This window comes from Rhinopithecus bieti, unplaced genomic scaffold (assembly GCF_001698545.2).
Source record: "Rhinopithecus bieti isolate Rb0 unplaced genomic scaffold, ASM169854v2 scaffold_13900, whole genome shotgun sequence".
In the NCBI taxonomy this organism is placed as follows: Eukaryota; Metazoa; Chordata; class Mammalia; order Primates; family Cercopithecidae; genus Rhinopithecus; species Rhinopithecus bieti.
The window spans coordinates 3,869,239-3,885,328 of NW_016808376.1; the positions used below are offsets into that span (position 1 = coordinate 3,869,239).

Genomic DNA, 16,090 nt, shown 5'->3' on the forward strand with positions numbered 1-16,090 from the left:
GGTGGGCGGCTTGAGAACTGGGAGGAATGGAAGTGACTTCCTCACTTCTGCCGGAGGGTGTCTTTAAAGTGGGGACATGTGTGAGGTTGGGGGCATGGAAGCATGTTTTCTTCCTGTCTTGATTAGGTTATTCCAGTGCAGGGAAGGGGTCAGATGACTGAGGAGGTCGCTTGAAAGGCTAGGGATTGTTTTTCATTAATGCATGCTTTTACAGGAATGGCTTCTCCAAGAAGCAAGTTCAGAATTTTCAATATCCCATAAATTAAAGTTAGTATGCTTTCATTTTTAAAAACATTATGAGCTTAACCTTAACTGTCTTCAAATTTACATTCAATCTTTGTCACTATGTGTCTAGAATGCATTTTTACATTGTTGCTGGAGTACATATTTGAGTACATATTTGTGTTGTAGTTTTTTATTCTGTACACATTGTATAGAATATACATATATATAATACATATATAATGCTTTTTTCAAAGGATCAGCACAGCCCTTAGACTTACCCTTTGATGGCAGTGTACATTTCCATCTTGCTATTGTACCAGAATTCATCTGACTTTTTACTTCCTTGGAGGTATTTGGGATGTTTTCAGTTTCTTGCTGTCATAAATTCTAGAATACTGTGATCATTTTTTTGTTTCAGTGTGTTTTTCAAACAGGCTTTATTTAAAGATGGCAAAAGAAACTATTCAGATAAGTGTAAATAGACTTTAAAGTTGAAATGTCTGCTTTATAACGCAACAGTATTTCCAGTCCTCTTACTGTTCTGGATTGGCCTGAGTAAATGAAAGCAGGCCAAAGAGGCAGTTGGTCATCGTAGTGAAATTGCAACGGTCAGGCCTTAATATTCAAAACGCCCCTAGCTTGGAAATAGCCAATGGTGTTCCTCTCCCCCTTTCTTGAGTTTGTTCTTGCTTCTGCTTACTTGCATTTCTTTCCCCACAGTTGTTTGTTGCTGGTTTGATTGTGCTGCTGTTAGATGAGCTGCTACAGAAGGGTTACGGCTTGGGGTCTGGGATTTCCCTCTTTATTGCCACCAACATCTGTGAGACCATTGTCTGGAAGGCCTTTAGTCCCACTACCATTAACACTGGCAGAGGTACATCGCACAGTGACTGCAACTGCACGCGTTTTGCTGGATGTGTGCTGGAAAAAAACCCATCGTGTCGCAGTACATGCCTAGAGCCATTCTGGTTTGCTCTCCTAGGGGATAAGGAATGCGAATTCTTCAAAACTTAATAAGCAGAGATTTGTGGAGTAAGCAACACTACCTCAGAGAGAATAGTATCCAAATTTTAGCCTCTGCTCATTTAAAATTTCAGTGGTTGCAAACAGATTTTTAAAATTTCGTTTGTTAACCTTGCTTAAGGCATTGCTGCAGAAGTCATTTATTTGACTGATTTCAGCATCTGTAGGGGGATAACAAGGTAGTGGATTTTAGATTTTTCAAATGAAAAGACTTGTTCATTGAATCCACCTGGAGCACTCCTACTTTGCTGCTCTTCTAATTGGCTTTGTAATAGTACCGAAGTTTTGAAATATTTCATTCTCTCTTTCCCCTTCCTCATCTCCACTTCTAACAGATACTGTCCTAAGTGGTTAATACCTAAACTCTGATCCCAGCCTTAAGAAAATTGTAATGATTATTAATGTTCTTGGTGCAGTAAACTTCAAGGCAGGCTTGATAGAGTGACATCTATCTCTTAATTCTGACATCTCTGCTCTGCTTTGCTGCTTTTTTATTTTTTCTAAAAATACTCTCTTCCTTCCCTAAAGTAAAGGAGAGGCAAATCTCTGTGAATGAAATTTTGCTTTGGTAAATTTTACATTGTATGTTTTCATCAAGAATAGTCTCTTGAGAAAACTTCAGATTTATCCTATAAAAAGATAGATTTGCCTCAGTGATCTAAATATTTGTAGAACCTGCTCACATGGCTATATCATAAAGCAAACATTGGAGAATTCTTTTGACTCATATTTTCTGCTGTATACTGGACTTTCACAGTTATTTGTTTGAGCTTTGGGACAGCTTTGGACAATGAGTCCACAGGTCGTGTCTGTCTTGATTTTACAGGTACTGAGTTCGAGGGCGCAGTCATAGCTCTGTTCCATTTGTTGGCCACCAGGACAGACAAAGTCCGAGCTTTACGGGAGGCTTTTTATCGGCAGAACTTACCCAATCTCATGAACCTCATTGCTACAGTTTTTGTGTTTGCTGTTGTTATATATTTCCAAGTAAGTATAATCTTTTCACCAAAGTAAGTGGGATGTAGATGTTCACTGTGCTCTGGAAGAGAATTGCCATCTGACATGCTAGTGTTTGACAAGTCAGAGTTTAAGATCAGGGGAAATACAATTCGGCAATTCGAGTCTCCAGACTCTGATTTTAGGGTGGGAGATACGGGAGTCTCGGTACTTTTTTGGGTTTTGTTTTGGCCCATCAGCAGGAAGCAGACTCTCGACACTTGAAAGGGCAGAATGTCTTTGTTAGCATTGTCTTCGCTTTTTTTTTCCTGAGACAGTTTTGCTCTTGTTGCCCAGGCTGGAGTGCGGTGGCTTAGCTCACTCCAACCTCCAGCTCCTGGGTTCGAGTGATTCTCCTGCCTCAGCTTCCTGAATAGCTGAGATTACAGGCACGTGCCTGTATGTTTTTTGAGATGGAGTCTTGCTCTGTCGCCAGGCTGGAGTGCAGTGGTGCTATCTCGGCTCACTGCAACCTCCGCCTCCCGAATTCAAGCGATTCCCCTGCCTCCGCTTTCTGAAGAGCTGGGACTACAGGTGCCCGCCACCACGCCTGGCTAATTTTTTGTATTTTGGTAGAGATGGGATTTCACCACATTGCCCAGGATGGTCTTGATCTCCTGACCTCAGGATCCGCCTGCCTCGGCCTCCCAAAGTGCTGGGATTACAGGCGTGAGCCCCCGCGCCCGGCCGGCATTGTCTTTTCATCCTCCCCACTGTTCTGTTTTCCCTCTCTGGTCTCTGTTCTTTTCTTAATGTGTCTAGTTCCCCCACTTACTCTTGGTTTCCTTTTTTAGGGATTTCGCGTTGACTTGCCCATTAAATCGGCCCGCTACCGAGGACAGTACAGCAGCTACCCCATCAAACTCTTCTACACCTCCAACATCCCCATCATCCTCCAGTCGGCCTTGGTGTCAAACCTGTATGTTATTTCCCAGATGCTGTCTGTTCGATTTAGTGGCAACTTTTTAGTAAATTTACTAGGACAGTGGGCCGTGAGTATTATGTTTATTTATATTATTTAAAGTTGATTATAATTTGTATTTCATGGTTGTATTTTTAACGGAATGAGGTCGACATTGGAGCATTTGCTATAATATTTTCAGATTCACTTACCTGTATAGCAGAGTTTAGTACCTATCTGGAAGAACTGGTAAGTGTTGCAGAAGTTAGGTTGCCCAAGTGCTTTTTATTATTTTGCTGTCTAGGAAGCACTTTCACATCTCATTTGAATGACCTTTTAAGCTAAAATTGTGGTTGATTTCATAAAAGTAATTTCCTATTTTGTCATCTTATTCCAGTATTGTCTATAATAATGTTTTCTAAAAAATGCTCTTTGCTGTCTGGGTGCAGTGGCTCACTCCCGTAATCCCAGCACTTTGGGAGGCTGAGGTGGGTGGATCACCTGAGGTCAGGAGTTCGAGACCAGCCTGGCCAACATGGTGAAACCCCATCCCTACTAAAAATACAAAAATTAGCCAGGCATGGTGGCAGATGCCTGTAGTCCCAACCATTCAGGAGGCCAAGACAGGAGAATTGCTTGAACCCGGGAGATGGAGGTTGCAGTGAGTCGAGATCATGCTGCTGCAGTCCAGCCTGGGTGACAGAACGAGACTCTGTCTCCAAAAACTAAAAATAAAAAATGCTATTTGTGCTGCTAACATATGAGATACTGGACTCATCCTATCCTTTCCTATCTCCCACCCTGCCTCCAGGCCTCCTCCATTTTTCAAGGTCTGAATGGCAGTAAACCAGCTTGTGATGAGCTGGGCTAGAGACAGGCATGCTGTTAACTAGATGGTAGAGACAGCGGTGCTGCTAGTAATATAATCCTGTACATTCTCATATACATCCCCCTTGTCATAATTTTTTCTAAAGCAGTCTAGCCACTTTGTTATTGAAGTGTGAGTTACTGTGGTTTAAATTCTATCACCTAACAAAGGGGCATTTTCCCTCTTAAAATTACAGATTTTAGCCAGGAGTGTTGGCTCTCATCTGTAATCCCAGCACTTCGGGAGACCAAGTAGAGAGGATAGCTTAAAGGCCAGGAGTTGGAGACCTGTCTGGGCAACATAGCGAGACCCCATCTCTACAAAAGAATTTAAAAACTAGCTGGGTACAGTGTTACGTGCCTGTAGTCCTATCTTCTCAGGAGGCTGAGGTGGGAGGATCGCTTGAGCCCAGGAGTTCGAAGCTACAGTGAGCTATGATCATACCACTGCATGCCAGCCTGGGTGACAGAGTGAGACCGTGTCTCAAAAACAACAGAATTTTAAAAGACTAATGTCCTTTATTCTTTGCCACAGTATGTAATTCTAGAATTTACACCCCACCAAAGAATAGTATTTTCTTGTACAGTTATTCTTGCAATATGGTGTTTATTCTGTGCATTTGTCTTCATATACTATCTTTTCATTATACCTCTGCTTTTCATTGTACCTTTCTGCTTTGACTGAATGCCATTTAAAGAAATAGCTTTTTTTTTTTTTTTTTTTTTAAGAGAGTAAGACAGTAACTCTTACGTATCAGTTGAAGGGAATAGGATTTCCTTTATTCATAATACTTCTTTTCCATTCATTTAACACAAATGTGACCTGTTGTATTCTGGCTAATGTTACAACAAGGACAGGAAAGTTAGAGACAGGAGTAAGAAGAATGCTGTTTCTCTCTTCCTCAGAATAGTCCAGGAGTAGTTACTACTGTGATGAGAATTTCCTAGTGTTAGTGCTTTGAGTAGTTGGTCCTGTACAAATTGTGTTATGACCTTGAGTAAGCTGCTTCTTAATGAGAGAATTATTGGGAGATAGTGCTTTTGATCTGGGATCAGTGATTCCAGGGGCACAGTAAAGAAAGCATTTGGCAGTCATAAATTCAAGAACCAGGTACTGTAATCATTGCAACTAAAATTGGTTTCTCACCCCTATCTGTATACCCCAAAACTTTATTTAATATGAGCTAATAATACTGTTCCTATTTCTATAAGACTTTTTAAGTGTGTAGATAAAAATCCAGTTATTATACTTATTAAAAGATTACTCGTTATAATAACATACAAACCACATAAAGTTTAGGCAGCAAGTTAAAGTCTTATGTCAATATTTTAGTTGATTGCATTAATATTTTCATATGGAAGGATCACTCATAGCGATCTGAATATTCTGACTGGATACTCTCATATCAGAAATTTTCAGATTTTAAGTATAATCAGAGGTCGATTGTAAATGTAATCATATTCCTGTTTTCAGTAATGGAAGATTTTGTAATATATTACAATTTTTAAAAATGACTCATAATATTTTCAGTGTCTTGCATGTAATAGGTGCTCATTGTGTAACTTTGAAGGATTGAAGGTATTAGACAAAAAAGGACATTCTGAAGCTACATTGAATGACTAGCTAGCTGTACATGCCTTGAACTTAAAACACTGTCATTTCTGAGAAGTTTGAAGTGTCATACAAATGTATTCCTAATTAGGTTGACCACTTGTTCTTTGTACCCCTGTTCTGTAGGATGTCAGTGGGGGAGGACCCGCACGTTCTTACCCAGTTGGAGGCCTGTGTTACTATCTTTCTCCTCCCGAGTCCATGGGTGCCATCTTTGAGGATCCCGTCCATGTCGTTGTTTATATCATCTTCATGTTGGGATCATGCGCATTCTTCTCTAAGACATGGATTGAAGTGTCTGGCTCCTCAGCCAAAGATGTAAGTGTTTGGTTTATTTTAAAATAAAACTCTTGGCGATGCATTGTGGCTCACGTCTGTAATCGTAGCACTTTGTGAGGCTGAGGCAGCTGGATCGCTTGAGCTTAGGAGTTTTGAGACCAGCCTGGACAACATGGCAAGACTCCGTCATGACTAAAAAATGCAAAAAAAAAAAAAAAAAAAAAAAAAATTTAGCCGGGCATGGTGGTGCGTGCCTGTGGTCCCAGCTACTTAGGAGGTTGAGACGGAGCATTAACGCTTGAGTCCAGGAGGTGGAGGTTGTGGTGAGCCAAGATTGCACTACTGCACTCCAGCCTGGGTGACAGAGCGAGATCCTGTCTCAAAAAAATAAAAAAGGCCGGGTGCAGTGGCTCACGCTTGTAATCCCAGCACTTTGGGAGGCCAAGGTGGGCAGATCACAAGGTTAGGAGATCGAGACTATCCTGGCCAACATGGTGAAACCCCTTCTCTACTAAAAATACAAAAATTAGCTGGGTGTGGCGGCACATGCCTGTAATCCTAGCCACTCAGGAGGCTGAGGCAGGAGAATCGCTTGAACCCGGGAGTTGGAAGTTGCAGTGAGCCGAGATTGTGCCACTGAACTCCAGCCTGGTGACAGAGCTAGACTCCATCTCCAAAATAAATGAATACATAGATAAATAAAAAGTTTTTAAAAAGTAAAATAGGCTGGGTGCGGTGGCTCATGCCTGTAATCCCAGCACTTTGGGAGGCTGAGATGGGCAGATCACTAGTTCAGGAGATCAAGACCATCCTGGCTAACACGGTGAAACCCTGTCTCTACTAAAAATACAAAAAATTAGCCCGGCACGGTGGTGGGTGCCTGTAGTCCCAGCTACTTGGGTGGCTGAGGCAGGAGAATGGCATAAACCCGGGAGGCGGAGCTTGCAGTGAGCCGAGATCACGCCACTGCACTCCAGCCTAGGAGACAGCAAGACTCCGTCTCAAAAAAAAAGTAAAACTTTGTTTTGGAAAATTCATATTTAATTGTCAAAATAGTAGTTGATACACTCCTTTATAACTTTAATTTATACATTTTTAATGAGTCAGTGTCACCCCAACGGGCTAAAAGTTGGTTCCCAAAAGGTAAAAATTCTTAGCTGTTACAGTGGTTTGCAACCCTCCTGCAAAACAAAATCTTGTTTGGTAATTGAAGAAGGGTTGAGAAGCACTGGTTTCATATGGTTAACATGGAATGGAGTGGCACTGAAACTTTGGTTTCCTCAGGCTTAATGTGAATAATAGGACAATGTAACTTTCAGGTTATTGTATGTTACTTGTTAGTGTGTGGGAAGCACTTCGCATAGAACGTGGTAGATGTAAGCAGTGAAATGTTGGAGTTGGATTTTCAAAGTAGCTTTTCTCTCGGCAGGTAGCTAAACAGCTGAAAGAACAGCAGATGGTAATGAGGGGTCACCGAGATACCTCTATGGTTCACGAGCTTAATAGGTAAGGCCGCTAGATCGACACCTTTATAGACCTGTTTGTGTTTCAGTCTTTCAGTGATGGCTAAATGTTTTTCTTTGTTCAAGTTCATATTTAAAGCCCTTCCATTCAGACAAATGAATCAAAATTTCACACAGAACTCGTTTTCCATGTCAAAACCGACAACTGAATTATTAATTGAAATTGTCTGGCCGGGCGCGGTGGCTCAAGCCTGTAATCCCAGCACTTTGGGAGGCCGAGACGGGCGGATCACGAGGTCAGGAGATCGAGACCATCCTGGCTAACACGGTGAAACCCCGTCTCTACTAAAAAATACAAAAAACTAGCCGGGCGAGGTGGCGGGCGCCTGTAGTCCCAGCTACTCCGGAGGCTGAGGCAGGAGAATGGCGTAAACCCGGGAGGCGGAGCTTGCAGTGAGCTGAGATCTGGCCACTGCACTCCAGACCGGGCGACAGAGCGAGACTCCCCCCCAAAAAAAAAAAAAAAAAAAAAAAAAAAAGAAATTGTGGTCACTGCTCTGCTCATCCCAGTGATAAAATCTTGCAGATCAGTGCTGTTCTCAGCATTGGCTGGCTGCACATAAAATCACCAGAGAACTTTTAAAAAGGATTTCCCAGGAATTGTGGCTTATTTGGTCTGGGGCGAGTTCCAGACATCAGAGTTTCATTTTTTCGGTAACAGCTTTATTGAGATAAAATTCAGATACCATGTAATTCACTCACTCAAAGTATGTTGTTCAGTGTTTTTTAGTATATTCAGACTTGTACATTCCTAAGTTTGATTTTAAACACATTGTCACCACCCAGAAAGAAACCCTGTACCTACTAGCGCACCCGCCCAACCACCAGCCCAGGCAGTCACTTTTAACTTCGTCTCTACAGATGTGCCTCTTCTGCACATTTCATGTAAATGGAATCATATAATGTATGTTATTTTGTAAGTGGCTGCTTTCACTTGGCATCATGTTTTCACAGTCCACGTGCTGAATTCTTTTCATGAATAAGATTCGATTGTAGGCTTTTCCACACTTTATCAGTTGATAGAAATGTGGTTGTTTCCACTTTTTATGAATAATGCTGTTGTGAACATACTTGTACAGATTTTGCGTGGATGTATTCATTTCTCAAGGAGTGGAATTGTTGGGTCACATGGTAACTGACTCTGTGTTGAACATTTTGAGGAGCTGCTCAGCTGTCTTCCAGGGTGGCTGCTCCAGTCCACATTCCCACCAGCAGTGTATCAGGTTCCACTGCTGCCTGTCCTTGCCAGCACTAGCTCTGGCTTTTTAATTTCAGTCATCCTAGTGGATGTGAAGTGGGGCACAATCACAGCTCACTGCAGCCTCCTCCTCTTGGGCTCAAGCGATCCTCCCCACCTCAGCCTCCAGAGTAGCTTGGGACCACAGGTGTGTGCCACCAGGGCCAGCCAGCTTTTTTTTTTTTTTCCTGAGATGGGGTCTCACTTTGTTGCCCAGGCTGGAGTGCAGTGGCACCATCTTGGCTCACTGCAACCTCGACCTCCGGGGTTCGAGCGATTCTCCCGTCTCAGCTCCCGAGTAGCAGGGATTATAGGCATGCGCCACCACGCTCGGCTACTTTTTGTATTTTTAGTAGAGACAGGGTTTCCTCATGTTGGCCAGGCCAGTCTTGAACTCCTGACCTAATCATCTGCCTGCCTTGGCCTCCCAAAGTGCTGGGATTAGAGGCGTGAGCCACCGTGCCTGGTGGGATCCAGATTCCTTCTTTTGTATGGGGGCATCCAGTTGTCCCAGCACCATTTGTTGAAAAGGCACCAGTATTTTCCTTAAACTTTTATTTATTTAGAACACAGACTGCAGAATAGTATGATGGATCTCCAGCTCCAGTTGTCATCATCCTGCTGTTCTTGTTTCACCTCTCATCGCCTTTAATCTTTTTTCAGTATTTTAAATTTCATTTTTAAGTTTTCCAGGTGATTCTACTGTGCAGCCAAGGTTGAATTACTTAAGTGGATTTGCAGAATCTTATGACATAAATTTGTTGATACTTACTCTTCATTCCACAAGAGGGAACGAAAGGTTACTCATTTAAAAATCTTAAACATCTTAATATTTAAATCTGTCCAGGAATCTCATCTCCTGTAAGATCATATATTGTCTTTCTTGGCTGTTGACTGGTTTCTGGAAATTAAGGTCAGAGTCTTTGCCTGGATCAGAGCTCCCGTTCCCATGCCGTGTCCTGCACACCCCTCCATACAGCAGTCTGTTCCGCCTGGAGTTCAGGGAGGCTTTAGACCCAGCTATGGCTGCTGCACCTCGACCTGTTTTCGTCTCTGCTGCTGCCTAACTCGGGGTTCTGTCTCCTAGGTACATCCCCACCGCGGCTGCATTTGGTGGTTTGTGCATCGGCGCCCTGTCGGTGCTGGCCGACTTCCTGGGGGCCATTGGGTCCGGCACTGGAATCCTGCTGGCAGTCACTATTATTTATCAGTATTTTGAAATCTTTGTGAAAGAACAGGCCGAAGTTGGTGGCATGGGTGCTTTGTTTTTCTGAATGTTCAAAGACTTCATTCTGTGCGCGTGAAAGGGAGAACAGCTGGATGGATCGCTTTTGTCAGATGACACTGGTGATTCCCCTTTTCTCCCCTCAGTTTCTTGTTTCAGTGCTAACTGACCCGTCTCTGAAATGGGCACCGAGGAGCTAAGTCTGTGTGCAGCATTAGTACCCGCTGCCTTAAAACTCAAGTTTACATTATTCATTAAAAAAAGTACATCTAGTGTTGCCTGTAATGCTGGAAACCAATGTATCTACCTTGCTGTGTTGAATCATGACAGTGAGATGGTGACATGGATTCGTTTTGCACATAACATTCAAAACACTTAATATTGCCCCCACTTGTTTAAAAATAAATGTAGTTCAAATGGCCACTTTCCAGTATTTTTGAGCTTATTTAATGAGTTCTGGAACATTTATATCTAGTCTATATTTTCGATAATTACTTTTTATACTTTTGTAACTCACGGTATCCCCACCCCACCTCATTTTTATTTGTCCCCTTCTCAAAGCAGCCACTTAGCCCACATGGGCAAAATCAAGTCTCCAGTTATTTCTGTCACTAGAAACAACCGCTTCTAAGGCCTCCTCCACCTCCTCCTCCCTTCCTAGTGACAGTATCATCGTGCTGTTTGCCTGTATTGGCTATGCCTTCTAACTCTACCAGTCACTTGAGAATACTCTTTCAGGATTCTAGGCCCTGATTCTTTTCTGTTTAAATCCCTAAGCAAAGACCTAATTCTCAAGCAATGTCTGTAGTTAGTGGGGGTGAACAATGAGTAATTCATGCTAGGAATTTGTGTCTGTTGTTGTACTCACAGCAGCAACATGAGTGTAAACAGTAGACAATAAATTTTATTTAAGAAAACTGATTCAGTTGTGTTGGAAAAAAAATAAATCTGATATTAAACATCTTCTAAGATCATTTGTATAAGTTCAGTGTATTTATAAGAAGTCCACCCTGAGATGCCTATAAAAGTCAAATGTAATTACACTTCAAACTTTAATCCTAAATTATTGACGGACAGTGACCAACTTACGGGTAATCATATATGTGACTAACATTTGGGAGGAAACAGGAAAACAGTGATCTCAAAACAATAACCCAGTCTCCATTTAAAAGCGTAGTTCTTGGTAAATCATTTTGAAAACGATGTGCTTTATTTCCCAAAAGATCAAACTTAATTTTTAAAAGACACCCTTTTCAGAAGTATGGGTTTTCATTGCTGTTTAGTTTCTTAAGTGTAGTATGTCTTATGTAGCTTATGCTTACAAAGCCAAATAATCGCAGGGGCAAGGCAGATAAAGGCAGGCGGGATGTTAACAATGGCTCGGAGAGCATCCGCCGAGGGCCTCAGTTACCATAAAAACATCGACCCAGTGTTATGATGTCCGATTTTTTTTCCTTAAGAAGGTGGAAATATGGCTTTTAATACATAGGAAACCTTCAGTTTTTTTTTTTTTTTTTTTTTTTTTGAGACGGAGTCTCGCTCTGTCGCCCAGCCTGGAGTGCAGTGGCCGGTTCTCAGCTCACTGCAAGCTCCGCCTCCCGGGTTTATGCCATTCTCCTGCCTCAGTCTCCGAGTAGCTGGGACTACAGGCGCCCGCCACCTCGCCCGGCTAGTTTTTTTTTTGTATTTTTTAGTAGAGACGGGGTTTCACCGTGTTAGCCAGGATGGTCTCGATCTCCTGACCTCGTGATCCGCCCGTCTCGGCCTCCCAAAGTGCTGGGATTACAGGCTTGAGCCACCGCGCCCGGCGAAACCTTCAGTTTTTAAATGCAGGGCAAATAAACATTTTAAAACAGTGCCAGCCAGACTGCCAGTTCTCAAACAGACTTAATTTCCAAAGCACAACCTTTTCCAAAGCACAACGTTTTCATGTTTATAAAAAATAGAAATGGCATTTAGGGATACATCCTAGGATTTGGCTCTCACTTCTAAGTTGCACTCTTAGGAAGAAGGGAGCGGATAAGGGTGAGCTGCAGAGGTCATGCCCATGGGGAGTGGCTGGGGAGGAACTGGGCTATGTGGAAAGACTGGGCTGCGCCCACCTACAGATAGATGCCTTCTCTCTCCATTTCAATGATAGCCTGTGGCTTTGAGAGCTAAGGAAGAGTTAGAGCTTTGAAGAATCACAATGCCTGTGACTGAAATCGGGATTTAAAAAAGGGTTAGAGGCATATGGGAAGGCTACCATTATAGGAAGTAGTTGGATCTTAATTTTCACATGTATAGGGCTAGACAGCTTCATCTATAAAGTTCTGTATTTCCGTAATTGTTTTATCTTTAGGAAGTCCAGTGTAAAGATCTTAACAGTTTCACTCAGAAAAATATCCTGGGCTCAGACAGTGAGCCTGTGGACACATGGATATACTGTAGCATTCTGGCATTAGCACCCTGATTTTATCTGGAGAGCCCTTTCATATGGTTCTTAGGGCCTGGCTTACCCGCTGGAGCCAGGCTAGAAACATGACTTAGGGCTGTATGGGAATCATCCTGAGACTTCTGTGGGGGCCAGACTGGAAAGTCCTGGAAAATCATGGAGCTGCTGGAGGCCCTAAAAGTCAACACAAAAAGAGCTAAACTCACTCAAGAGGCTAAGAAAATGGCCCAGGAACACTGGTAGAACTGCTGGATGACAGGGTTTCAGGCTGGAATGAAATGGGAACCACATCAATCTGTACTTCTTGCTCTGAAGTACTCTGTATTGGGTTTCACATACTGGCTGATCTTGCTGGTTCTATTCATGGTTTAACATCAAGATATTACTGCCCCAAACCATATCAGTCTTGTGGATTTGTTTTCAGAAACTTCAAGTACTCTTTGAGGTAAGGATAGGAAAAAGAGATCCTCAAGTATGTGCAGATGCTTGAGGGATGGCCCTGAATTTTCATTAGTCTCCTAGCCTCGGTGCAGTGAATGGAATCAACCATTTTCCTTACTTAAAATTAGCTGGTTCAGCTTCAGTAAAAAGGTGGACTTAAACTAGTTGCGGATTCTACTGAATCCTACCCTAGTTGGATTCAACTACCCTAGATGAATTTTGCATAGTAAAAATTCAATTAGAAGAGGCTGAAGAGTCTTTTTTTCATTTTAACGCTGTTTTAAACACCAATGAAGTACACGGTTATTTGCATGCCCAGCTCTAGAATTTTACAGTGGGGGTTGAGAGTGGAAATAGTTGACCTAATTGGGAACTCAGGTCTGTTTTCCTGTACAAATATCCCTGTCTACCAGACTAGACTAGAAAAGTAATTGAGCTGTAGTTAACTGCTGTTGAGCTTTAAAAAACTGGAGTAAACGTACTTGCATTTATTTTCTTTTTTGTTAATTTTAGCTGGAGTTATTTAAATGAGGGTCACAACCTACCTGTAATTGCAATTCCATACCACCACCACATCTGTTCTGTGCTTTTATTTTAGGAAAAAGCTAATGGCAAATCTACATGGAACTAAGTTGAATACAAAGTCTTAGTGAAGAAGGCCTGGTGGTCTTGCTTACAAAAATGGCCCGTGTCATATTTGGCCTTAAAATTTCAAGAAGGGCACTTCAAATGGCTTCGCATTGGCATGTTTCAGCGCTAGAGCGTAGGAATAGACCCTGGCGTCCACTGTAAGATGTTCTTCAGCTACCAGAGCTATGGAAAGCAAAGAAAACAACTTAGATCATGCCATTAAGGAAGGACAAAACATCTTATTCAATCAATATTTGCGGAGCAAGTACTATATGCCAGTTCCTATGCTAGATGCTGGTGATACATTTTTTTTTTTTTGGCCTAGAAGGATCTTAAAGACTAAAGACTATAAAGGCAAGATTACATTCCTAGCATGAGACAAGAACATCAGGGATAATGATTTTATGTGTTAAAACAGTAAAGTTGGAAGTGTATAGAGCCAATCACTATACCTCATTTATAGCTGGGGTAGGGCTTTGCTATTCTGAAACTAGATGGTGATGATTATGTAGGATCTTAGGGATTCCGTCTTTTCTGCTGCTAGGGGGTATGTATTTTCCCCTGGCAAGTTAAACTGTGTGCATGTTAGGACTGGAGATACACTACCAAGAATGAGGTCTCAGGACCTTATTACCACAGGCTTTCGTTAAAATTTCTGTTTCACTCAGATGGAGGTTGCCAGATGTAAAATCAGCCTCTTGTTTTCCTAGCCGCTTGTTTGGGAACAAGCTTGGGAACATTTGCAGGCAGGGAGCATGTCCTACTCACCTGGGCATAGCAGGTGCTTAGTAACTGGCAGATGCTACTCTGTGGCAAACTGATATTTTTTTTAATTATTATTTATTTTTTATATTTTTGAGATGGAGTCTCGCTTTGTCACCAGGATGCAGTACAGTGCCACGATCTTGGCTCACTGCAACCTGCGCCTCCCGGGTTCAAGCGATTCTCCTGCCTCAGTCTCCTGAGTAGCTGGGATTACCAGCATGCACTACCATGCCTGGCTAATTTTTGTATTTTTAGTAGAGATGGGGTTTCACCATGTTGGCCATGCTGGTCTGGAGCTCCTGACCTCAAGTGATCAGCCTACCTCAGCCTCCCAAAATGCTGGGATTACAGGTGTGAGCCACCACACCCAGCCAGCAAACTGATCTTAAAGTGTAATACCTTCCTTCCGACTTCTCAAATGTTGCTTGTTGAATAAATGGTTTTATTACTATGTTTTGATTCTACTAAAGCTAGGCAATTCGGTTCTTTTATCCCTCCTCCTTTATAGCCACAGTAGCCCTCTCTCCACCTCCCCTCACTTACCTCACTTATTCTATTTTTTCTCCCTCTTCTAAGACCAAAAGGGAAGTTAAGAAGGTGGAAGGGAGAAGGAAGACATTTTTAAAAAAGGATACTCTTCTACTAAAAGATAACCCCGCATGGCATTTCACACTTGCCTGCGTCACCCTACTTCCCACACACCTCCTCAAAGGGAGGGGCTGTTATTGTTCCTGTTTTATGAAAAAAGCCGAGAGAGGCTATGGAACCTGTTTGACGTGACAGCTAATTATGGTCCACGGAGCCTCAAACCGAGTCGGGCCTGTGACTCCGAGCTGTGCTGCCTCGTACTGATTGTCACGCCTTTCTCTAAATACATGCCAGATAAAGTATTGTATCCGTTCAGTATATTGTTCTAACTCTGGCTTTCAGCTGTCGAGGTGGCCTCTACCTTAGATCTAGTTTTTGGAAAGGTGAAGCCAGAGTGGAAGCTGTCGAGGGATCTGAAATCTGATTTTATCCAAATAAATCACAGCAGCCTTTGAAAGACACACTCAGATTTTTCGACAAATAACAGACATTCCAAACCAGGCGTCCTGCTCATTCAGTGAGACTGTAAGCCGCTGACGCTCAGGGAAAAGCTTAAGAAACTGGTCTTAAAGCTTCAGGCCAAACAATGCCTCAAGTCACATTTGAAGTAATCACTTAAGAACAGTAGAAAAATCAGGTATCAATTACCTGAAACACTTATACCCAATAAAATATTCCCGTGATGAAAAGTGTCTGCTTCTTTCTGGATGAGTGACAGGGATTTGCTGGCCCGTAGGGAGGTGCTCCTTGAAAGGCCCATGCCGTGTCTCCATACAGTATCTCCTCTCATGGTTTTATTAAAGGAGTTTTCTCTCCATAAGCTTACCTACTGTTTACAAAGTCCCTAAAAGATGGGTGGCCAAGAAGTACACAATGCATCTACAAGACCAGTGATTTCTTTTTTTTTTTTGAGACAGAGTCTCGCTCTGTCGCCCAGGCTGGAGTGCAGTGGCGTGATCTCGGCTCACTGCAAGCTCTGCCTCCCGGGTTCCCGCCATTCTCCTGCCTCAGCCTCCTGAGTAGCTGGGACTACAGGCGCCCGCCACCGCGCCTGGCTAATTTTTTGTATTTTAGTAGAGATGGGGTTTCACCGTGGTCTCGATCTCCTGACCTTGTGATCCGCCCGCCTCGGCCTCCCAAAGTGCTGGGATTACAGGCGTGAGCCACCGCACCCGGCCTATGACCAGTGATTTCTAAGGGCCACACGGCTAGTCTGGTTTATTATGTGAAAAGCGTATCACGCCGAGTATACAGGAAATACCTCGAGTATTTGTTGGAGTATCATCAATTTCTCCGCAAACACAGAGCCTCCACAAAGGATTGTCCCTCATACTAGCATACTCG

At 42.7% G+C, this 16,090-nt stretch overlaps 2 protein-coding genes across 5 annotated transcripts in view; one reads left to right on the forward strand and one right to left on the reverse strand.

Moving 5' to 3' along the window:
- SEC61A2 (SEC61 translocon subunit alpha 2) overlaps positions 1-13,450 on the forward strand; it is a 43,834-nt gene extending 30,384 nt beyond the window's left edge. The window contains exons 7-12 of one of the 2 annotated variants that reach the window (XM_017886669.1): positions 946-1,099; positions 2,075-2,235; positions 3,039-3,236; positions 5,751-5,942; positions 7,333-7,409; positions 13,362-13,450. In XM_017886669.1, the coding sequence (XP_017742158.1) occupies positions 946-1,099; positions 2,075-2,235; positions 3,039-3,236; positions 5,751-5,942; positions 7,333-7,409; positions 13,362-13,413 (834 nt within the window). In that variant the 3' untranslated portion in view covers positions 13,414-13,450. Of the gene's footprint in view, positions 1-945; positions 1,100-2,074; positions 2,236-3,038; positions 3,237-5,750; positions 5,943-7,332; positions 7,410-9,750; positions 10,848-13,361 lie in introns of those variants that run through there. The other variant, XM_017886668.1, reaches the window with a different exon arrangement.
- NUDT5 (nudix hydrolase 5) overlaps positions 13,338-16,090 on the reverse strand; it is a 28,484-nt gene continuing 25,731 nt past the window's right edge. For 2 of the 3 annotated variants that reach the window (XM_017886673.1, XM_017886674.1), the window contains one exon: positions 13,339-13,576. In XM_017886673.1, the coding sequence (XP_017742162.1) occupies positions 13,467-13,576 (110 nt within the window). In that variant the 3' untranslated portion in view covers positions 13,339-13,466. Of the gene's footprint in view, positions 13,577-16,090 lie in introns of all 3 variants that reach the window. The other variant, XM_017886675.1, reaches the window with a different exon arrangement.